This window comes from Scatophagus argus, chromosome 8, assembly GCF_020382885.2.
Source record: "Scatophagus argus isolate fScaArg1 chromosome 8, fScaArg1.pri, whole genome shotgun sequence".
NCBI classification, from domain to species: Eukaryota; Metazoa; Chordata; class Actinopteri; family Scatophagidae; genus Scatophagus; species Scatophagus argus.
In genome coordinates, this window is record NC_058500.1 from 9,074,898 (window position 1) to 9,101,048 (window position 26,151).

The window sequence follows — 26,151 nt, forward strand, 5'->3', positions numbered from 1 at the left end:
GTAATAGGAAACAATTTTGATCAAACCAATAAAGAACGCCGTAAAGGTCGAACACTACATGTAACAGCATGTGAATGGCAAAAACTGACACGCAAGATACAACTTCCAAACTCAGTGTTTCCAAACTCATGTACTGCTCTTGAGTTTTAGTGATGGAACACAATCGATTTGTCGGGTACGTCTACCAAGTGTCCCCATGGGTGACGATTTGACAGACGTTTCAGAACACAAAGTCCGTCTGTTTTCATAAGGGCTGAGTATGTGGAGAAACATGCAAAAATGGACCCTTCAACCTACAAAGAAGCCAATGGATCGACACGAACAAAAAACGAAAATGCAAAACGATTAGGACATCTTCTCCAAAATGGTGTGTGTTTTCAGTAAGACATTAATGGATGTCAAACCATGTCAAATGTCCAAGAGCACCTCACTGTGCTCAGTGAAAGGAACATTAATTAAAAAACTAGCTGCTTCAGAAAGGTGCATGTTTCTGATGTTAAGACTTCTGTCAAACACGGTGCATCCTTCACAAATCACTCTCCATCAAACCGTTAAATATCTGACCTTCACACTGTAGGAAATCACAGACTCTCATTCATAGATGGGTAGCAACAGACACAGAGATGAGTGTGAGACATTTGAGATGGAAGTATTAAAGGAGATAACCACACAGAGTGGTGGGGGAAAAAAAGGTTTCTGGACATTTTACATGTCAAGAAAAAACAATCCATATAAACTGATCCTAAAAATAACTGTCAGTTGCAGCTCTAATTTCAAGTTAAAAGAGAAAAAAAGAGTAAGAGAGGAACACAGGAGTATCTAGAGCATTTTGATCAAAGCTTTAAGCTCCTCACGTTATCTCCCTCCCTCCAGCTTTTAACAGTTTCCACTTCTGCGCTCAGACATAATCTTACATAATGGGATCCTTTGGCACAAGCTGTACCTTTGAAACCTGAAAATATAGCTGAAAACCATTGATGTTGACTTTCTGATCACTGAAAAGATGGACAAAAAATGCTGACAGCAATCATAAATAATACATTCAAATAAACATTTCTCTGAATCACAGAATATTACATGATCATTTAACATGAATGTGTTGATTTTGGCTCTGCAGAGCGACACTGTGGCTGCTGTGAGAGCTTTAATGAGGCAATAATTCATTGTGTTTGATGTGACATATTGTGTCAAGTCCTTGTCCTCTTGAGCTTTCTCTTAATGAGTCTGTTTGTCACCCAAAATTGAGGGCCATAAACCAGGATACAGAAAATCCCCCAAAATTATTATATTTATAACTGGATGTGATGGCCAAGAACGTGTATTGTAATAATTACGACATGTACACACGCCCTCACCAAAGTTCTAATATGCTTAAAATCTTCCACCCCAACATAAGAAAAAAGCATGCTAACATACACTGCCTTCGAAAATAATCATTAGCAAACGTAATAATTATCATGACTTAATTTAACAATTTGCCATTATTATTACTACCAGTTCTGTTATTAATGGATTGAAGCTTGCAAGCTAGTTCTGGCAATCAGCTCGAGCTGCACTGCTACATACACATGGAACATGCCTCACTCTCCCCACTGATTACTTAAACACACCCTCCCAATTTGGTGGTCTATTTACGCTGCAAAAATTCCCATTTTGCCCCCTGCCCCATCAGCACTACTGCCTGTTCTCTAAGCCCCACCACCAACCTAGCATCCACCTGCAGGCTCTGGCAGGGGGGGGGGTTCAAAATGTCTTCTCATCACTTCCCAATATCTCATGTAAGCATATCTGCGGGGAGTGATGAAGCTGGAGCCTAGATGCCATACTCTAACATGTTCCGCTGCTTTGATAAACATTTGAATTGTGAGTTGGCTGACTGAACTGCAGTTCTGTTTGTGGTTTAAGTTTTTAAAAGACCTCATTTTGTATATCTTCTTTTGCTGCCACTTTTCTGGCCTGCATTACAGCATTGTATCTGTGGTGGTGGTGCATTCAAGGCTATTGTCATATAAATGATGAAAAACCTGATTAGTAGTTCCTTCCTTCCCATGTCCTTCATACTGACAAGAAATCCACCAGAACTGGAGAGGTGCTGACAACAGCACTGAACAATTTCCAGTGTTGGTTTGGGCATTTTCACAGCACAGATGAGCTCAAGCTCTAAGAGAAGGAAGGATGTGTATTAACTTTGGCCAGACATAGTGCCATTCAAAAGATAGCTCAAAAGTATCTGCATAGCTGGATACCACAAGAGGTGAGTGAGAAAATATATTTTCACTTCTTTTGGGCAAACCTTGAATCTTAAGCGTTGTTAAATCCATAACTTTGGATATTCCATCCTGTGGATATAAAACATGGACAGTTCTTGGAAACTTTCTTTAAAACTGAAAACTAGTCTGAAGGCTCAAGGATCTTAAAGTCTCTGACATTAAATATTTGAGAGTTTGCTGCCAAGAAGCATCGCACTCATGAGGTACGGCATAACAAATCAAAGACAAACAGCTACCAAACAGTTTCTTTACAGAAACCAATATGGAGGGTTTTCAGAGCGGTCCCTGGCTGCAAATCCGTAAGCAGGTGATGAAAATGATGAAAGTGTCGCAGCTCTGCTGGAAAAGGATCTGTCCAGAATGGTTGGCAGTAATACAGACTGTGTATTTTCTCGTTAATAGACTTAATTAATAGACTAAAACATGCCAAACCACATGGATCATCATAACATTTAACACCTTTCTAAGTGTGTCTCTCTTTGTCTCACCCTAAAAAATTGACTGTGCAAATTATAGCCCTGTCCTCTGTCTAACCCTGCATGACCTTCTCAACACAAAGTATTTCTCTTCCCAGTGCACTCGACACCCCCACCACCTCACCTCACCTCACCCCTCAGCACAGCCAGATGCTGCCAACTTCTGACGAACAGCTGCAGCTCAAGGTCACTCCCTCCCACGAACAGAAAGAAGCTTGCAAACAGTCCCAGACCATAACAGAACAAATCTGCACTGTGTTTGAGTTAGAAGGTATCATGTATGTATCTCTTCTATCTTTCAGGAGCAGCAGAAACAGATATTTAACTTTTATCATCTTGCCTGCTGAGTATTTAAAAATATGCCTGCACTTCATTTTAAGATTTGCATTTGCAGTGACTGATCATTGATTAAACAGCCTGAGCTACTATATAACCTCACTCTGAAGCTCTATATTGAGAACAGAGACAAATATGAAAGAAGAAAACATTGTTTTCCTTCTGAGAACTCAATGAGAGACTGACTGAGACTGATTTCAGTCAGTTTAAGGTCAGGCTTTCAAAGGCAAGGTAAAACAATGTAAGACAGAGAGCGAGTTACACAAGTTAGGTGTTCAGAGTGAGTTTAGGTGACACCAAGAGCTCTAGAAAAATCCATCATTATATCACTTTGTCAAGAGAGTCTAAATTTACTCTAGAAATACAGGGATTCAGAGCCACAGCTGGAAGAAAAACAGCGACTGATTTGATAGGCGGAGGCATGTGTCAGATTGTGGTAGATATGTATGTCAAAGCAGGCCAAAGGACTGAAGGAAAATACTGGTTTTTAGGAAGGTTCTTGTAATATGTTTACCCGCTGGATCTGACCAGAAAGCCAGCCATGTAAAGGAGGACAGCGCAGACAAGCCACAAATAGAAATGCAGAAATTTTAGATTTAGAACTTTGCAGGCTTGAAACTAGTAAAAGGAATGGCTGAAATGATTAACGATTGATTAAGTCTATTGTCAGCTATTTTGATAATCAATTAAAATTGTAAGCAAAAAGAAAAAAATGCCAAAAATGAAGGTCACTGTAAACTGAATATTTTGGGGTTTTGGACTATTGGCCAAATAGCTGGGGGACTTTATGATGATTCCTCGCTGTTTTCTGACATTTTAGCAAAAGATTAATCAATGCTGAAAACAACTTTCAGATCCAGCCATTATTCTGACAATCGCACTGTCACAGTTCACTTTCTTTGTCTCTATGGATGGAAATGCTGGTTGGCTGGTCTGCCACTCTGCTTCAGATTGAAATATCTTCACATCAATATGATGGATTGCCATGAAATCTGGTGCATCTGTGGTCCCCTGAGAATGAAGCCTAACATGATTTTGGTGATGACTTGACTTCTCTGCTATTACGACCAGGATATTGTGACGTTTAGCAAAACATTTAAGCAACTACAAGATGGATTTCCATTCAGTCTGGCTGAGACAGTTCATGCACTTCTCTGGACTGGATCATCTGACTTCTCATACAGAACCAAATTCTCAAACACTTTGGTTTCTGACCAAATTTCTTTAAAAATAAAGAAACTAAGATGAGAAGTCCCAGATCATTAGCTAATGTTAGCATGCTCACACACTGAACTAAGAATGTGAACATGGTAAAAATAAATACCAGCATGTTAACATTTTCATTGTGAGCATGTTAGCATTTCGCTCAAAGTGCAGGCAAGTTACAGCGTCACAGAGCCTCTAACATGGCTGCAGACTCTTACACTCGCTTCAACTTAAACTAATAATTTTGTTTTTGTTTTCTTTTAAAGATAGAGATGTTTTCAGCTTGTGGAAGCATATCCGAGGTCTGTCGTACAAAGCTGTCTTTGAATTATGTGGTTAACTGCTGGTTTAAAATCAGATCAGTCAATCCAATCTGGAACACCAGTAAAAAGAGAAGCTGTGGTTTTTACTTGTTTCATTATCGAGGTATTTGACATTCTTCTCTGTGAGACAGTGTACTCGAGCAATAAGTTCCTCCAAGTGTTAATAAAGGTATTTTATGGACAGGTCAGATTTTTTCCTTATTGGTATATTTCTATATTGTTTGGGGTTAAGTCAGTAATTTAACAGAATGATTATCCTGTGTATAGCAGAAAATATCGCATAGGTTCAGGTCAGAAAAACTTTAACCTTAAAATAAAATAACTACCGTAAAACTGCCAGAGTGGCAGGTTGGAAGATTGATCAGCCTGTTTTTGCCAAAGAAAAATCTCTTATGGGTATTATGCAAACGAATTCCAGCTGTTTACATGCAAAACACCAATCAGACTGTGAGAAGCTGCTAAACGTGTGAACTCTGAGGGTTTTTTTGTTTTATTATATAAAACCTTTGTCAATTATACTACAGTAGCTTCAGTTTTTTTTTAATTATTATTTATTTCCTTTTGATGGGATTTTCAGGAAGCTTCGGGAATATCCACAGTATACGAGAGAAGCTTCAACACTAATCACCTTCGTTCGTCGTGGCCTCTCTGCCACTGTGACTAAGTGAAACCACCACAACCGGAACAGTCGTCAAGCTTCTTGACAGTAATGAGAATATCAGATGGAGGAAACCAGCTCCTGCAAAGCTGCTTTGATTTAGATAAGACGTCCATCCACCTGCCACAAGACGCAGATATATGATTGGGAATGGAGGAGATAACGTGGATGCTGGGACACACTGTCATACACAGACACACAGATCTCATACGGGTGTTTGAACCTGTTTGAAGCTGTCGATCCTTTGGTGTGATTTAATGTTTTCACCTTTTCCAGGGTAAAAATTCCTGGGAACAGGATCATGAGAAAACTAGCTGGGTTCCTCGAAACCTTAGACATCAAAGCTGGCTCTGCTTACCGACCCTAGCTCCTGTGTATGTGTGTGTGTGTGTGGTTGACTTTAGGTGTAACATGGAGAAGTACATTATATTTTCATACTCACAAATGCAAAAACCTGTCAGTTAATGAAGGTCCTGTTATGTAACTGAAGTTTAAAATAACATTGTTTCAATTTTAGCTCCAATCCAGTTTAACTGAGAAAAAAGTAAACACACTTTTCTCACAGTCACATATCATCACACAGCTAGCACACAAGGCACTGTGTCATTTACAGCCATGCATCTCTGAATGTAACTCCTGACACAATGTATTTCCGTTTATCACTGTATTTCCACACATATTTTCTGTAAATAGAATGTTTATAAATAGTAAATAGTAAATTTTCTTTTATAAGTCATTTTAAATTTAAACATGAATTGCATTCTTTATTTTCATTATTTTAACCAAAACAACTGACAGCAGTCCATCTAATTAAAATACACAATTCCACCACTAGAAGGCTCTGTGTAATACATTACATATTTACTGACAACACCATCACCTGACACATTTTTGCAATATAGCAACCATTTTCAGCTGTTTTGTAAAACTAAATCAGAGTGTTTCCCTTCCCAGCTTTCACCATTCAGTGATCCAAAGTATTATTATTTGATGAAGGCTCTGACATTTCCTGTTCTACCCTCCTTCGCTGTGAGAGTGTCCCTCTTTGCCAGCAAACTTCCTCTGCTGCAAAGGAAGTGATGCATTTTAAAAATTTCAGAGGAAACAACGGCGGTTTGTTTGGGATAAACATGAGAAAGGAGGAACCAGAAAAAAACGTTTAAACAAATAACCATTTATCAATATAGTTGCCAAATATTTTTATGTTGACTGACTAATTGATAAATGGTTGATAAATGGTTGTTGGTGTTTGAGCTCTGCACTTCAAACAGAAAATCTAATGACACAGCAGTACAGCTGAGACAATTAGTTGATAATCGATTGATTGTTTCGGTGATATGTTTCAAGCAAAAACATTTTCAGCTTCCAAAATGAAAGGTTTTTCCTGCTTTTCTCTGTGTAACATCACTGTGAAAATATGTAGGCTTTGGACTGCAAGTCAGATATCACCTTGGACTGGCAGGTCCATTTGATTTATGACTGTTTACTGAAGACTGTTTACTCAGACTGTGTGACTGAAGTATGTATGACAGCTCAGCTCTTTGAAGATATTCCATGAAAAAGAATGTTTCTACACCCTTCTCTTCACTGTTCTGTGGTTTCTATAAGGGACACTGTGATGCATCAGGAGAACTACTTGTACTAGAATCCAATACAATATAGTACAAGCCAATAGAAAGCATCCTACAGGTGCAGTCATTGCTACAATGTACAGTACAACAAGGGTAGGCTGGAGTTACCATGGACTCCCTTTCCTGTAACATTTGCTTTAGAAACCATAACTGGCCGTCTTAAGTGGAGATAAGAGATTAAGATAACGTCTTGACATTTATTACTAGTAGAGGGCTGATTTCAGATTAAACAGCAGTGTGAACATTAGTGTCAGGATATCAGATGATAGTGTTTTATGCACTGGTAAACCAAGTAGGGTTGGGTCATCCTCTCAAGGGCTTACGAGCAACCTGAATCTCTGGAGATCTGACAGACTAGGAGGAGGGGAGGGATAGAGAGATCAGCAGCATGAGAAATCCTCTGAGGATCATCTGCGAACCTTTCACCTCGGCTAAACAACACACCAAGGTTTAGATAATAAGAGTCGTGCTACAAGTGTAGCAGCACTGAGCTCAGACAATTTCCTTACATATATTTTCAATGCTAAAGTCCTGCTTCAGTTTACGAAATCCAGCCTGATAATAGAGGACCTTTGAGAAAATTAGAAAGCTCCTCACACTCTATGCTATTTGCATCTTAAAGAAGGTGTAATTACTGTGGTTACAAACCACAACAAAACCAGAGAAACGGACTAAAAGTAGAACTATGATTCATGTGTATAAAACGGAGCCTGTAATGGTGCGTAATCCTTTCCAGATGTGTGAATCAAGGGGGAGCACAGCTTAAATGTCAATTTATCTCCACTATACGAGACTCTCTTGCAGTGAATGTGTGTGTGTGTGTGTGTCTCTGTTTGATTGACTTAGCACAGGCGTGTGTAAAAGTCATTGCACATGCATGTTAGTGCAGCAGAAACAGTGCTTCCTCTACAACTGCACAGGCTTAGCAGGCCACCAGGCCAACGGGAACCCCCACAAGGCCAAGATAAATCTTTCTTTACTGCCAAAGATAACGCTAAATATCCATTCATTTATTTATTTTGAAATTATGGGTTTGTTTCCGCTTTCCTCTCTTCCTCTGCTCGCTCTTTCTGTGTTATGGATTTCTGCTGTGATCATTGTCTCAAAGTCACTGATGATGTAAATTTGAGTATGACTGCTACAAGGTCCACAGAGTGCAATAACTCAATTTTCTCTTTGTAAGTCATGGTGTTGCACCGTCTAGCTGATAAGCGCAGTGGAGTGAAGTTAACATTAGTTGAGCTGACGACAACTCCATCCAAGCTCCGTTCAGGTGAGTCAAACCATCATATTCTTGCAGGCAGGGTGGAGACTAGAGACTACCAGTCAGGTAGTCTCTAGTCTCCACCCATCCAGCACAGAGAAGACAAATGAATCAGAAGTACATTGAAGAGTTCACATGAAGAACTGTTGTCAAAAGAGTGACAACAGCAAGCGCCTCATCCGTAGGAGGCGAAACAGAAACACTTCCACTCCAGGGTGGCAAAAGGTAACTTGCAAATAATCAACTGTGAGTTTACACTACATGAATATTACTGTATTCATGAAAACTTTATTAACAAATCCGAAATAAACCAAAAAGGTTTTCTTACTTGCCACACTGAGAATGCAAGGTTTTAAACCGAACATTTTGTTATTTGCTGCCAGCAAGGTAAATGTCTCATTATCATTTGGACTATTTGTCAGTTTATGTTACAGTATATTTTTGCTTGTTGCCTGTTGATAACGAGGATCAGAACATGAAGTAGTCTAAAAGGCAAAAGATTTTTGACGGGGTCACTGCTCTTTCAAAATCATCTGTTCTGTTCTGCACAGTTTGAACTGAAAGATATCAGTAAAATGCTGTTATAATATTCAATTATGATATTCTGATATAAATACAAATTAATTTAACGTTAATTTCAACAACCTGATCATTCTTTCAGTTTGGACAATGGCACAGAAGAGGAGGAGAGGACGTAATTCTAATTTTCAGACTCAAATCAAAAACGTTTAGAATATAAGTCAATGCCAACCGTCTTGCTGCTTTCTCTCAGGCTCTCCATGCTTATTACAAATAATGTGACTGGCATGCTGTGGAGGAGGACTGCATCTCCTCATGAATTTACTGCACAGACATGAATTTTTGTTCCCTCCTTTATCAGCTGGAGGAATCCTTTTAAGCTGAGGTCATTACGAAAATGTAAGCTCTTCATTAGACACTGTATGAGTGCTGATGAGAAATATGCAGCATGACCACAGTAACGCCGACGCATTAGCTGAATTTTGACACCAAAACCAAAACGACACCTATTTTACACCTTACCCTGAGAAATACAAGTGTTTTTGTCTACAAAATCTATGTGACAATGGATGCCAACCCTCTTACTGTTAAATGTCAAGACACAATCAACTATAAGATGGTTTTTATTTAAATCAGGAGGTGACTGATCTGAGAGTAAGTTATCAAAATCACTGATCCCAGTTTTATTCTGGGATATGGGTAAATGAGGTTTCATGATCAGCCCAACTAGTGTATAAAAAAAATGACCAAAAAACATCATATAAGACATGAAAAAGTGAAGTTACATGGCTACAGTTGACTGAATTACAGCAATGGATGTCTCTGCTGGACTATTGCATCCACAGCACCAATGGTTGTTTCTGCTTTTTGGTTTCTTGTGTGTATTTCATTCCAACCTTATTGCCACCACACCTGAGGCAAAGTCTCTGAATTGCACAGCAGTTTGTTCAAGCTTAAATGACACAAAGCTGTTTGTGTGTGGTGCTACTGCTGCCATTGTTGCCATTGCTAGTGAGTCACTTCATCAAGATCAAAGTAAAATTACAGCCTTGTAAAAATAAATGTAACACATGCAAAAAAATACGATTTCAGCAGTTTTCTTTGAAGACACGAGTAGATGTTCTCAAACTGTCTTCGTCTGTGTTGCTGTTTGTGCTTCAAAAAGCTGAACATTTGAAATGATAAGACCACACAAAACATCTGAGATCCCTCACTTGCTATCTAAAACACAGAGCTCATAAAGGGAAGGTGGATGTGTGAGGAAAAGGAAAAAGCAGTATACTTATGCAGTTGATTGCACTTAATCCAGTCAATCAAAATCACTCAGATCTGGATACTTCTGGATATGTGTAAGCCTTCTTAACCACACACAAAGAACAGAGACACGGCTTCAGTGACAAACCTTTACACAGTCTTTACATAATCGAGACAGTTTACAGATGCACAAAACCCACAGAGCTTAGACAGTGAATAAGTTTCACATTTATTTGTTTTTCTGAAGTGACAGCCTCCTCTACATAAGTGTTCTCAAGGAGGCGAGAATTCCTGGTTCTCACTGACAATGTTTGTAATTTGAGTGATGTAGTATCTGGGTCAGTCCGTAATATCACTTTACTCAACCAGCTGAGATGCACCGTTAGCTGTCTTCAGTCTTCAGTCTGTTTTATTGCTGTCACCACATTTGGATGCATGGAAGACAAACAGCTAATGCTAGTTAGCCCATCTCCTTCATGTGACGTGGGATATACAAAACAACTGTTTTTAAATTTTTTGGATTAAAATGCCAGAGTTAAAATAGCAAAAAAGTTAGTTGAGGTGGTTGTGTACTGGGAAAAACAAATGAAACCAGACTCTGCATCAAACCAGAATAACGAATGAATAAATAATGATTGGCATCAAAGTTGGCCTGTCAGATGTTTTCAGCAAAATGAATAAATAAAATGATAATATAATAATCTTTATACTGTTTCATTTTTTGTGATGTAAAGATGGTCATATGCATATGCATGCATGTATACATGCATACGTAGGACCACAAATTAATATTGTCTGAGCACAAGCGGGCAAAGTTACACTTCGCACAAGATGTCAGTCTGTTAAGGGAACTTGGGGATCCTTGGGCACCCCTGATTTAATAGCACCCCACTGTAGGATTACTGCCATTAAATGCTTACGTCAATGAGCTCAACTTTTAATATTTCGTAACAGAACTGTTGCTTCCATTACATAAAAAGAGAGTAGAAGCCTTTACTGGTCTACAGTTTCGTATTTACTGTACTGGCTTGCTTTTTGCTTTTTGCTCTGTCTATGAAATGTTTCATCGGGATGTACCAGTGAACTCCTGGCCCCACTTTTCAGGAATGCCTGGCATCCAGTAGGCTGCCCTGATTCTCTCTGGCTGGGTTCAAGTGAAGGTGAGATCTAAGGGAACCAAAGGCCATTTGTCCTGGAGATCAGACAGGAACCCGGCCAAACCAACCCATGATCAGAGCTCCATAAACCACCAGATCTTTAACTGGTGGAGGGATTTGTTGCTCACTTCAAATACAACTTAAAAAAAATAACTCAAATGCCAAGAAGAATGTCCAAGTGGTAAAACAAAGGAACTAAAACAGAGTGTTGCTAACACCTGTTTTATGATTTTGTGTTTAATAGCGTACCTCATATTTCAGTCTCAAGACAACCTAATCTGCAATTGCTGCACCTTTACAAGTACGCCACTGTTATCACTCAGGAGACAAGATAATGACTACAAAAAGCTTTCACCTCTGATGGTATCAGATAAAAGCTACATTGGTAGGTCCCAGTTTGTAATTCATGTGAAAGTACTCCGTCTGTGCACTCTGATTTGAAAATTACTCCAAATTATAAATCTATTCTTCACATGCCTGAGCCTGGGCCTTCACCTGGTAAAAAGGGTATGATTAATGTTATGTAGTTTAAGTGACCGCAGCCCATTGGAGGCAAGCTAGAAGAATGTGTTGCAGTCACTGAGTGTATTTGCACTAAATGTGTGCTTTATGTGAATTTATGTATTTAAGTTTGCATAAGCCAAAGGCTTTAAAAATGTGAAGAGAAACTTTAAAAGTGTCACACACACACACACACACACTGAATTCCCCTGGAAACAAGCTAAGATATTCAGATTCTATTCAACACCAAGAGATAATGTTCAACAACAAAAATGACAGAAACTAGAATAAAATGTTTTAAGTTCTTGTTGATTAAACAAATGTAAACAAATTTAAACTAATATACAATTCATCAAAAGACTGAGATTAAAATGATCAAGTCCACAGTCATTCTGGTGTATCATTATATTTGTTGTGTAAATAACAAGCTCTCACATTTTTTTTTACTTCTTTCCACTTTTAAGTGTTATTTCCAGAGCTTAATTGAAAGCCAGACGCAAAACCTCTGGAGCGAAATACTCCACCTCTTCCACAGGAATGCACAGACCTCATTCAGGTGGTTTTCTTTGTGCATTCCACAGTGGCGCGACACACCTGTGGGGCTGTAGCACAACGGCCTGCCTACCTGCACACACCGATAGAGTTTCCAGCTCCAGAACTGAGGTGATGTGGCCTCCTGTAATATAACCCTCAGCTCTTCAGAGAGGAAAGAAGAGAGAGATTCAATCTGTCCCCACAAAATATCATCTGCTCTGGGACGGCTGGGATCTCCATTGCTGGCTGGTTCCGCATGGGAGCCCAACAGACTGCGAGGCACAATGGAGGTCTTGTAAGCTACTTAGATAGTCAAAGAATATCCCCCTCCATTAATTACCTACAAGAAGAATCTGCTGACCAAGAAGGTAATAAAAAAAAGCCACAAAGACAACTCATGTTCTTCTTTATGTATGCAGTGCTTACAAGCACACCGTGCTTCCATGAGAGATCAGAATATTTAGAAAACTGGTTATGGATGTTAAAACTAGATAGTGCAAGCTCACTCTGATTATATGTCAAACAAATGCCTGTTCTGCAAACACAAAGCAGCATTAGTGCTGAGCTCTGGTCCCCAGGGGTCAGGACTTGAGCTGCAGAGGTCAAGCATTCAGCATGCAGCCACTAATGGACATACAGTACAATAAATATGCAATGATGCTACACTGAAACTAAACCACTGTTATATAACACAGTTAATGATTTCCCCAGAGAGAGGGCACTGTGAGCTTTGTCAAATATTGGGCGAGTGTGTATGAACGAACAAGTGACCGTGAGTGTGTGTGTGTGTGCCATCTGAGGTGGAATATACAAATGCTTTTGATTTAAAATAATTTGGAAAATGATTTCAGTACTCACTCAGGCATCACAGAACATCCGGATTTGGCCAGGATGAAAAGCAACAAAAAACAGGCTCAATACACCGGAGACTGTGAGAGAGAAAAAACCCTACGTTTGAGACAGCGGCTGCATCCCTCTGCCTCTAGCTGTCTCTCAGACAAATGCAGATTTGGCAGGCCATAGGCAATGGGTCAAGCTCATCTGACACACAGAGAGCACTTCCAGAAATAACCCCAATGTCCCGCTCTCACAAACATAACCAAACTACTGCAAACAAAACACTCAACAGAAAGAATCTGCACTGGAATTGTTAGCTGATTAATCAAGTAGTTGGTTCAGTTATTTTTCAAGTAAAACTAATAAAATACTGCTTCACGTTCTCATGTTCCAGTTGCTCAGATTAAACATTTTTGCTGCATCTCTTTGTCATAGTTAAGTGAATATGTTTTGTGTTTTACCTTGGGCTCTGCGAAGTTCTGATGAGCATTTTTCACTACTTATTGAATTTCACAGACTATTCAGCGAAAGTATTTTTTGACAGGTTAAATGATAATGAATATTAGTGTTAGTTGGGGCTAACCACTTTCATTTTTGGAGTGGAAATGCTTACATTTGGGTACTTGTCAATACTGAGTACCCATACGAATACTCACACAATCATTTAACAAAGTGATTATGCAAAAGTTAAACAATATTAGTGGTGCTCATATTCAGACTCAGATGTTCCTCGAGTGCCCTTCTGCCCAGTGAGAAACTGTAGGATGTCCTGTTCCAGTGATTCTGCATGTCTTTGCTGGACAATTAGAGTAGAGTTTGTATTCTATTCTACTTTTGCCTTCATTGCTTGTCCTAAATCATCTCCTGAATGCTGACATTGCTCTTCCTCCACCTACCCGCTCAGCTCAACTAACAAAAGGTTAACATCCTGTTGCTGTGAAGTAATATCGGGTGCAGCTGTATCAGAGTAGTGTAATGAGTATAGCACAAGTATATAAGCACAGTATTATACTGATACCCAATACTGTATCAGTAAAGTAATATTTTAAACCTAGACTGACAGATTAAAGGATGCACAAATATTAAGATCGTTACAACCGTGTTGGTATGTGTTCATTTTTCTGTATTACCACTATGTGCAGGTTGTAAAGGACTCAGACTAACAAGTAACAAGTGGCATATGGTGACACTGGTGAGTAAAGTATGGACATTTGCTCCATTAACGTGACACTGGCAGCAGAAAGCGTGTGCTGTTAAGCGTTGAGTGTAGATGAAGCTCCGGAGCTGCTGTGACAGTAAGTGGCCTAATCTGTGACCCTGCAGGTCTGACCCACAGTGGCTTTAGCAATGCTAGACAAATGAGGGCAGGAGGACTGTCAGGGCAGCTTCATGTCAAAGACTGTGAAAACTCCAGGCTGCTGTGCAGAGATGAGCAGCATGCAGCTCCACTCGTTTGCCTATAATGCTGTGCCACATGGCAATCAGGGGGGGGGGAACCTTTCATTTCTCAGCTGTTAATCTCCCACACATCTTTCTGTCACACGCACACTCATTCTGCACTGTTTCTAAACTTCATGTTTCTCCTACCTTGACGCACAGTTCTCAACCTGACGGGATCTTTGCAGCACTGAATCAAAGTTAAAATGTCATAGAGGGGTAATCCAGACACGGGCAGACCCTCGACCTCCAGGAGCAGCTCCCCCTCGCAGACTTTACCGTCCTGGTAGACCACAGCATCCTCTCTAATTTGCCCGACGTATGGGAACTCTCCATTCTCAGCTCCGCCGCGCACCTCCACATTCAGCTCCCCACACGCGTCACGGATAACCGCGCACTCACTCACTTTGGTGATCCAGTGGTTCTTCTTCTGAATGACTTTTGACATGATGACTCTGGTCCAAACCAAACCCGTTAGTTCCGCGGAATGGTGGAAAAACCAAGCGATGCATAGCACAGAGGTAGTCCCAGTAAAAAGAAAACTTCAGGGTGTTTAGTTTTCACTCCAAGTTGGAACATTTTCATCCACCTCCTGAGCCAAGGCATGCTGCTGCCAGCGCATAAATATCCCGATGAATCAAAATCCGGATTGTTGTTGCTTCTGTTGTTGTTTCCGCATCTTTGGCAGCAACACACGCTCTGATTCCTCTCTGTGGGATCTAATCCGCTCTCTGATTGTCCGCTTTGCATTCAAAGACTCTTCTCCTCATTAATCTTCTTGTTCTGCCTCCTGTCGAGTATTTTTGCTTTTCTTGTAAACTTTGCAGAGGAGGAAATAAAGTGTTATCTTTAAAGTGAGCAGGTTGAGATGTTCGCACAACCGGCGGCGCCTTTAAGCAGGTAACACGACAACCTCATCCTATTTGCTCCTGCGCTGTGGATGGAGAGAAGTTGGGTGGGGGAGTGGCGGGGGGGGCGCATGCGTCCAGCTGCTACTCCACGAGGGAAATCCAAGCCGAGCCCACACCTACTGGGCTCTGAAGCTCCTCCTCTTACGAGTTTCCAAACGGATTAAAGCTATCTGTGTGTCTAATCCCCCCAGGAGCTCCAGTCTTTAGTCTTTATTCATAAATAATGAAACCACAGCATAAAGACCAGTTTCCCTCTGAGGACAACTGAGCTGACGACAGAGTTTAGTGAGCCTGTTGGTTCAAACTCCAAACTGGCAGCTCTGTAACGCGGCCGTAAAGCTAAGACTTTAGACAGGACAGAGATGACATCTGAGAAATTCATGGCAAGTATTTCAGGAATGTGGAAAAAAAATAAATACAATTATTTACAGTATGTACGGTAATTTGCTCAACATAAATGTAATATTCCTCATATAAACTAAAGAAGAGCACTGAAAGTAGGTCTACTTTATTTTAAAGTTGGTCAAATTTAGATGGATGCTACAACATTGTGTAGACTGTTAATGTCCCACGTGCACACTTTTCTGTCACAAACTCACGTGCTGTTCAGGTGACTTTTGTTCGTATTTCTCTTACATTGATGCACAGCATAGTGATTTGATGCCTCCCTCAGCGTTGACCATATCTCTAATGATAATAATGGTATTAGTCCAGAATAAACCAACTACCAGCAAAATGTACTTAAATTTAAGTAGTGTGTTCAAAGTAATTTCCAAGTTATTTAAATTGACAAGCATGTTGAGTCTATAGTTGGTGTTCAAATTTACCAGCAAACTGTAAAGCACAGATAAATGTAGTAGATTAATATTTCCAACTCATATTTTATTGAAAATATTCGAGTTAAGTGCAAGCCGTACTTGTACACTTGAGTTAATGTACTCAGTTACTAAGACACAGTACAAATAATCCACAATAAAGTATGATGCACAAGATGAAATCACCCAAAATCACATAAATCCACGACCAGAAGCCCTTTCAGTTCAGGGCAGTTGCCTATAATAATACATCTACTTTGATTTCATTTAAAACATGAATATTAAAGCATATTTCTCAAGTAGTAATTTAAGGAAGACTCAGTTTAAACTTCCATTATGTTCTTGAAGCAGAATGTGACTGATCAATGTGAGGAAGTCACTTTGCATGACTCAGAAGCCCCTTCCACACATACTTCAGTCTGAAGTTTCCTGCACCTCACCACCTTGAGACATATGTGTGAATGCAAATGTCAGAATCAGCTCTCCCAGACATGAAGCAGACTTTACTCGGTCCGTTTTCTATTTGAAGATCCCTATAATGTCCACTTGATTTTGTAGGTCAAACCAGTTTTCCTCTAACAGCATGTAAAAAGAAGCCAAACCAAATTAATTTTAGTAAATGAAGGAAAACTTTGTCAATGTGCGACTGATGCAGTAGTTTGGAAGAAGCAGTGTGGAGGGGGGGGATGCACCAGGTGAGGAACACATGCCTCTACAGGGGAAAGACAGACTCTACACGTTTCCTGCCTGCTCTGATAAAGTACAGTAACTGGCACTCTACCACAGGCTGCGAGGGCAGTGGCCTGGATATCAGTGCATGAAAGGCTGCTTTCCATCTCATTTCATCTCAGTGTTGAGTGCTGGGAGTACTCATGGTGATTCGACTGTCTTGCTTTTACCTCTCCTGCTTGTCATATAGATGGTGTTCGTCTCCAGCAGGTACAATATGACTGTCAGTCTCTATTTACACAGAGTGGTCTATACTAAATTAATATCTGTGTGTTTGGTAAACATGCATGAAACTCATGTCTACTCTGTGTGTTTCAAAGTGCTGACGGTCTCACATCACATGACATTTTCGGTGGGGAGAATTCAGTGGCTGCAGGCCACCAAACGTGACACACATCCATGGCACTGATGTGCTCTGCCTGGTGATGTGTGTTGTGTGTTTCTACTATACAGAGCTGTGATGAAATTGCTCTCTGAAAACCTGACTCCATATATCAACACTTTCTGTGACTTTTCTGTTCCTCCCAGTCACATGTAGACTTGATGTTGGATGACTTGCTGCACTCATGTTTGAGAAAACAAATTCCAGCATCCTGCCAGATTTGAGTTTATTCACTCTGTAGCATTTTGGTCATGGTTATTATATTTACAAAAATAATATATTTCCGCTAAAGCCACAAGCTGCAATCAAAAGAGAAACCAAACACCTGAGATTTACCACATTGGTAACTAATAATGATATTCCTAAAATCAGATATAGAACAATGTATTGTTAAAATGTTTAAGAAAGAAAGTGTTAGAAACACACACAATTTCACTCATTCATATGAACACACATTCAAGATAGATAGATAGATAGATTAGAAAATTTTGAAACTACAGATGACCACACCTGTACAAGAATTAACCTACGTAACTTCCTGTAACTATTTATGTTTAATAATTAATTTATTGATTGATTATTATTTGTACCATGAGTGCCAGATAAAAATCACGTTTAACAAATCCCTTAATGAAGACCATCATAACATCCATCAGAAAGAAACTTGAGGTTCCACTCCCTGTTCATTTTAATGTTTCCAAACAAGATTTAGCAATGTGAACAAACTGTTTCTTTTACAAGCATAGAAAATAAACAGTAACTCATACCTATTCTCTTTGTTAAGATGGATGAGATAAGCCTAGCTTTGATTGGGACATAAAGGCAAGCCTGCAAGCAACAACCCGTGAAATAATGAATGCAATTCATCCAGAGTTGTGTAACAGAGACTGTGTTTGGTTTTATGAGTGACAGTAATCAACCATCTAAAGCTCAGGAATGCCGTCAGACCACCATCACTGCACAGTAATTAAATATTAACTAGCAAGTCAAACATTGTATTGATCTGTCAAGGCAGCCAGAGAGTAAACGATGCTGCATTAAAGCTCTTGCTGGTGACAACAAAGAGACCCTAGGACCTCTTTGTCTCTCTATATATTTTCTTACTCTGATCTAAGTAGTAGTATTGATTTAACAAGTTCCTCTTTTGTTATCTGTGTATTATTAAGGTATTCGCTCCATGGTGTCACATGACAATCTGAACTATCCACTTGTCCAATACTTAAAATATTTACTTGATTTGAAACTGTGCCTGTGGAAAAATAAACATTGAACTCCTCTTACTTCATAATCAGCTTGGACTTTGATGTACTGCCTTAATTCAATCAACTGGAGTGCGGCTTGAAATAATATTTAACTTTATATGAAAAATACCGACCATCAATTGATGCATTGTAGAGTATATGCCTATTACTATATATTAGCACACATTATACTTTGTATTTGATAAAGTTGTTGGTATTTTCACAGTGTGAGGCAAGCTCCAAAGATAATATTGGGACAAATTGTCACATGGCTCTGGAATGCCAAGAAGTCTCTTATGTTTTGGAAAATGGTGGGCATGGTAGCATGATGATATACGCGTAATATAAAAGGTATAAATTATAGTTATAAATTATAGGTATAAATTATTTAGTTATATGTTTACCAATCATCCTACCCCATGCAATTACATTCTGCTTAGCAAAAGAAAATATAACACTTGCTGATCACTCATCTCAAAGACACTGGTTACTTCAACGGCTGAGTATTATTCACTTGTTTATGCAGAATTTATTTATTTATTATGTATTTATTTATAATGTATTTACTGTATATTCATTTTGAGGTGAGGTAGAGGTTCATTTTGTTAAACCTGCAGCAACTGTTTCGGCCTCTTGAGAGCAGTGGAATCAAGCAACACATATCATCACTTCATAGTGATTTAGACACACAGCAGGTACAAAGCAGCATCATCATTCATTCAAAATGGTGATTATAGCTACAAGTGAAGTGAATGTTATTTAGATAAGTCTAGTCAGCTAGCAGTGTACATGGCAGACTGATGCCTTCAGTTACTTTCTTGTGCATGTGAGAGGGATTAGTACAACACAGCTGAACAGCTGGTCAGTGCAGTTCAGAAAGATTTATTTCTGTCCCACATAAAAAACACCCAGATTCTGCATTGTACACACTGAGCACACATTTGTGTTTAGTTACAATGCTGTGCATTTGATAAGTGCCTCAGATCAAGTGTATCAAAAAGCAAAGTATATCTAACCTTGTGAAAAGGATTTGATTTCAGACAGCCTGAGGAGGGCTGAGAAACAACCACACTTTCTGCAATACAAACAGAAACACAAAGATGAATTCAGTTTGTAATTCTGAGAAACAACTGAAGGCACAGTGTTTGTGCTATGTAAAATCATGAGAAACAGACTCATGCACACCTGCAAAAGATCAGGTGGCTGGAGGGTTTGTTAAATAATGCAGGAGTTACCAGCTGAATCCTCATATTCCAGATGTCTCACAATCTTCAAATCTTCTCTTTTAGAGAGATCTGTAATAGATGCACCAAGCAGCAGTTACATTTCAATGAGCAGCCTGCAGTCTTCACTTTTAGTGTGTGCTCTTAGCATACACAAACAACATTTGGTCATGTAAAATCCTAATCACATGATGGAAGCACCTAATTGGCAAAATGAAGTGCTCTATAAGAAGTCTAAAATGGTAATCATGAGTGTCCAGTCTGCCTGTTAAGAATAGACCAATGAGAGTGTTGGGGGTCAGGACGAGAGCGCTAAAGATATAAAGCTGGAGGCAGATGTGGACACATGGATCAACTCAAAGAATACATCAGAATAACAGAAAATAAAACATAAATACAAAATAATGTTTGTGATGATGATTTTGACTTCTCATTAAAAATGATTGCATTAGTGAGGTCGTAACACATAGAAAATGAGAATGAGGACAAAGCAAACACATGACGATGGAGTGACAGGAGTTGTCATGCAGTGGATGTTGTTCTTCCCCCAACACACCTCCCCCCACCTCCCCTTACATAAGACACACGCTTGGCTGCAGGCGTAGAAAACAAGGCCTGTCCCCATGCATTGAGCCTTCCCCTTCACTGGTTCTTAACCATGCAGTACACAACAGGAGCAGACAGTGAGCAATACTGAATTATTCAGGCACAGAGAACATTGCATCAGTGCAGGGAACAGGGATCTGTTGACTTTAGTCCAAAGCAGTGAGAATTTTAAAAAGCAAAGTTGGTTATTCATGCAAATTCCCAGAGTGTTTCTCTGTGTTGTTTGTTGTGAAACTGTTCATAATGCATGTGTGCACACCAGGCAGCTGTATTTATTCAAGTACTATATCGGTTTGAGGTGACTGTACTTTGCTTAAAGCTTTATTTATAATAAATATTAACAACATAGATTTATCAACTGACTCTGCAGTTCCCTCTCAGTCATTTGCAGCATCTTTCAGCTCATTGTTTTAGTTTTGCTAAACTTTACTGCTTCGTTTCAGGCTCAACGCCCCGATGAATCTAATTTCCAGATGCAGCTGGCAGAGCTAAAAGGGGAGTGAAGACTGGACTTTGATTCATCAATTGGAAAGACACAAGTCCAGTTCAGGATTGTCTCTTCCCCTGTTGGGAGACATTCCCAGATGGTTCCATAGAAAAGCACAGGGAAGCAGTTCTTAAAGGCAGTTAATCACACATACAAACATGTCTGTCGCCAAACAAAACGTAGCCTTAATCCTTAAAGTCTCTTCTCTTGTGAAACTGGAAAATATTATTTGAAAACACTTTAAATAAAGCAAAAATCTTGGTCCAACTTGGTTTTCTAGTGTGTGTGTGTGTGATGTGTCAAATGATGACAATTTGCTCATTACTACCCCCCTGAGGCTGAAGGGCAAAAAACACCCACTGGAATAGCTGTTGATTTATCAGTGTACTACCTTTATTTGACAGCTGTAGTTAGCCATGCAGATTCAGATTATATGCAAACTACGATCATCATAGAAACATGGCTTGTTATTAAATGTCCCAAAAAGTACATTTGCCTACAACTTAATGCATCATTAATTCTAATCCAATAATTCAGTTTTGCACTAAATTAAAATTCTGAGAGAAAGAAAAAACATGAAAAACAACTGAAAAACAATGACTACTTTTAGGTACTGAGTACTTTTTCCAGCGCTGGTGTACACACAAACACATTCCCTGCTGTCACGTTAAACCACATGAACAGACATTCCCTTGATGTATATTTTTAGCAGCCATGAGATTCACATCGCCTAAAGACCTCATGCTTACTGTTTCACCAAACGAGATAATGAAGGTTTTGCAGATCTCGACTTGATATCAGCTTGCACTTCCAAAAAGATTTCAACCATGTGAGGTGGACATAAAGTTTTTATGACGGATTATGAGTTGTTGTCTCAAACAGGGGGTGGGGTTGGGGGAGTTGGATGATCTTTGAGGTGCATTTCCTGTCATGTCACATGCTTTGATATTTGTGTTCATTGGTTTACAAGGAAACAACTGACCATGAGTACTGCCTTCAGTAGAGTCCAAATAAAATTATAGCCTTCATTAAATTTCGTTCAACAAATTGAGTGTATTTATTCTGTCTGTGTATGTTTGGAGTCCTATGGACCCGGTCGAGGGTCATTTTAAACCACAATTTATCCCATTCTGCAGAAAATGATGTATGTTAATGAACAGTATGTTGCGTAAAATAACCCATACTCCCAACTTTCCTATTTTAATCTCTGTCTGTGAAATCTCATGGGGTACGAATGACAAATAAGGGACATTTATGCCTTTGAGGCATCCTCAGACACCTGATGAGGACTGACATTTTAATAACTGAAGGTAGAGCCATAATGTATCTGGGACAAGAATGTGCTTCACAGAGTTTATATTTAGCAAACAAAGAAACAAATATAATTAATTAATTGAGTATTAGTTGATCTGTCATAAAATGCTACCACCTAATCATTTGTTAAGGCTTTTACCAAAATAAGACTTTAAGTGCATCTGAGATGGAGGAGATGGATGAGATCTTTCAAAAAAAGTCCGCAGAAAGGCCTTTCATTTGCTCTGAGAGGGTGCTGCAGCTGTCTCCCATCAGGCTTTACATAGACTTTACACCTCTTCTTGAGACAGCCATTCAAGTAATAATATCTCCTAATTTTAAGTTTTTTTAAAACATAATTAGACACCTTCAACAATCAACAAACAGATGGAAAAGTTACAAGAAAACATAAATCACCTCTGAATGTTTAACTACCTACATTCCATCCTTTTAAGTGCTTTTGACTTTAGGGGAAACAAGCTGTTTTCTTTATTTGTTTTGTAGATGTTTTGCTTTAATTTGCTTCTGAAGAGAGACCATCTGCCCATTTTAAATTAACTGTATGGCTTTTTATCATATCTCAAGTCTATATTAAACACTCAGTGTCAAGTGTGTATAAAAGCCTAATTTCATATGATGCACAGTTTTGGTAAGTAGAACTGCTTTATTAGGCCTGCTTTCTTATTTTAAAAAAATTGCTTGGGAGCGAAACTGTGGCTGACGATGCAGAGGAAATGTTAGCAACACTCCTGAAAGTCAAACTGCATAAACTGAAACAAATTATAACACTCAGCAAACCTTCCTAAAAGAAACATCATCATTGTTGAGCCAAAAAGTATGAACATTAACATGTGTTGTTCAAAGATAAAAAGCACTCAAAGACTTGAAGAATGGTCTGATATGAACTGATTTTGATTATGATCTCAGATGAAGTGAGTGTCTTAATAACTGTGTTATGCTTTAAATGAGTGCCAGCTTCTTAGATGTTTCTATGAGAGCTTACACAACACAAATATTCTCCCTTTTATCCATGATAAAAATCAGAGTGTGTCAATGACAAACAAACGAGGATCTTTGCCACAAATTTGATGACAAGACAGAAACCACGTTTGTGTACATCAATTAAATGTGAAGCTACAGCCAGGAGCAACTGCCTTTGGCAGAGCCTTTCCATGGTAATATTTACCAGCTGAAAATTTATGAAGTTTTGTCTCATTTTAATAGATTCTTTATGTGTATGAAGTGAAAAAAATAACAGAAAGTAAATATTCCTATTGTATGATGACATTATCAGAAACTGGCTCAGGGAATGTGACAAGCAGGGAGCCCATAAACTGCATTTACATAAAAGAAGAGGAATTTATTTAAATTAAAGTTTAAAAAAAAAGAAAAGAAAAGAAGACTGAATAATGCAGGGTCAGGAAATCACTGTTGCCAGCCAAGTGAAAGCCCAGCACATAACCGCATGTTAAAAAAAAAAGCAAATTGGCATTTAACATGTTTCATGCCTTTATACCTGGCTCAGAGAAATGTTGATGTCTTTTGATAATAGTACACATAAAGTAAAAGATTTTAGGCCTCTTTTTATCAGTTTATCTGGTTGCCTTTTCACTATTCATTAAAGGTAATCCTTCAGTACACTTTTGTGCAGTTAGGGGCAAATAAAGACTCCCTTCAACTCATATTTTAAGTAATTTATAGCCAGACAAGAGACAAAACACACTTAATTGTTTCTTACTACCAATAATCACATAGTGAAAATCTTACTCTTATATACTCTTATATACTCTTATATCTCTAATATTATGACAGCCCTAAACCGTATGTTCAGTAATAGCTGGTAAAATGTATGTCATGACTTTTCTCAACAGTCTCAACATTTTTTTTTCTCCATTTCATTCAACCAGCAGTTTTGTTTTCTGGTAAATAATCATCATTCCAACCTTTAGTCCAGAGGCCCTGGGAAATTCTGGCAACATAATTCAAGATGTATTGCTGAGGAAATCAGCGGAAAGCAACAAAGCACTTCTTGGCAAAATGAAGAGGTCATAGAGACAACAGAGATGACAAAAATAGAGCTGATACAATGATACATTTCCACGTCTGAGTCAGCCCGTTATTGTGAACCCTACAGAGAGGATGTTTGGTGGGTGTGAGGATATGGATACTTGTTGTCCAGGATGTCACAAAGCTTAGCAATTAAAGGAGGATGCCTTTTTTTTAATGAGGATATCCTGTGCTCACTATCCTGTCATGTGATTGAGGTAACCAAAACAACTCAGAGAGAGACAAATACTACCTTTGTTCACTGCCACACACGTGGACATTATTGGATTTATGCTTAGTGCATTAAATCAATTTATTTCAACAGGGTGAGTGAAAGAGTGAAAGAACCAAAATAAATAAATAAAATCCTATGCCCTGTTGATTCCTTCTTCCCTACTTACTTTTCAGCCCTTAGACTTTCATCCAGGATGTTTTGGTTTACAGTCAAGAGTTGTTGAACTTATTTGCATATGTCAATAAGACTTCATGGTCTGCAAGGCAGATGCACTTTATAACGCAGCTGAGGCTGCATTCACTGTTTTGTGTTTGTTTGTTTGTTTTTAGAACAAGAGTAGAACAAGCTCAGTGTATTCAGACTGTATATTTAAACACAAGCTTCAATACCACAATGTAAAATTTATCAGGTAAAAGTAGAAAACTCTTATTAAACTATGTGTGCAAATATCAAAAGTAGCCCTTGTCATTGTTATATCATGATACATTAAAGTACTAGATTGCTGTTACTGGTGCATAAAGCAGCATTTTGACATTCTAATCACTTCATGCACTGTTTGGCATTTTAATCTGTAATTGAATTATACTCAGCAATAGGTTGTATTTTTATAATCTGCTGAATAACCTAACTAGCAAATAAGACAGCTTTTAAATATGAAAAACTCTCTTCTATAGAATCTGTGAGTTTTTAAGAGCCAGTTTTATTTTCTGATAAGCATGTATTTATTAGTTGAATGATTTACTGGCCCATAGTGGGCTCTAACAATGCAAAATCTGATCTCATAAATATGAGATTTAAGCCCACTGGTCAAATATTTCTCTTGACAGTAAACACTACACTTATTTGACAGGAAGCCTCTGTTTTAACAAAGCATCAAGCTTTTAATTGCTGGATCTTTGAAAAAGCTATGGAATATGTTCAACCTGCCAGTGGTCTGAATAGCTGTTCAGACAATGTTTTTGATACTCTGCAGTAGAAAACAGTTGGCTGCACAAAGCTTTGTACTTTGGCTTTGCGCTCTTGTTTATTGAATCATTTTGGCTCCACTGCCGTCACTGCTGGGTGTCTCTTTATGTGAGCTGGCTGCATTTAGTGTCTGTATCTTTTGATCGTGTGCACAAAGCCTTAAATACTCTCTCTCTTTCTCTCTCTCTCACACACACACACACACTTACTGGACAACACTCACAACTCATAACTCTCTTAAAGTCACACCTGATCATATGATTGAAATCCTGAATCAAAGCTGTTGTACGTCATTTTAAATTATTACATGTTAACATCCGTTGTGCATGTTTCACATAAGTCTTGTGGCCACAGTCTGTGAGCAAACCACCCCACAAACTTTAAATTCTTGAACTCTAACAGTATTTGAAAAGTGATAGCAATAGCCAAGTGTGTCGTTACAGAACTGTGCGTTGAATTAGATCACTGTTTAAATGAATTAGAAATTATGTGGGTTGTCAACAGGAATCATGAGGCAAAACAAGCACCAATCAGCATGACTTAATAGTAACAAGGAGATCCACATAAACATGACTGTGTGAGTGTGGGCCTGCTGTTATTAATATTCATGCATCCACGTGATGGATTGTCACACATTGTGGCGTTGCAAACACTGATTTTTTAAAATATATTTAGTTTTTAACATCTTCAAGGTCACCTTTATCTTGATTTGTGCAAATGATCTGTATGGACTGTAATGTTAGCCCTTTTTCAAAATTGATATTTTGACATGTCAGATTAAAGGTAAAGGTGTAAATAATAAAATTACTGATGG

At 38.7% G+C, this 26,151-nt stretch overlaps 1 protein-coding gene across 8 annotated transcripts in view; it reads right to left on the reverse strand.

Annotated features, from left to right (window-relative positions):
- LOC124062837 (membrane-associated guanylate kinase, WW and PDZ domain-containing protein 1-like) overlaps positions 1–15,352 on the reverse strand; it is an 84,160-nt gene extending 68,808 nt beyond the window's left edge. For all 8 annotated transcript variants that reach the window (XM_046395844.1, XM_046395846.1, XM_046395843.1 and 5 more), the window contains exon 1: positions 14,554–15,352. In XM_046395844.1, the coding sequence (XP_046251800.1) occupies positions 14,554–14,851 (298 nt within the window). In that variant the 5' untranslated portion in view covers positions 14,852–15,352. The remainder of the gene's footprint in view (positions 1–14,553) is intronic.
- Positions 15,353–26,151: the final 10,799 nt, after the last annotated feature.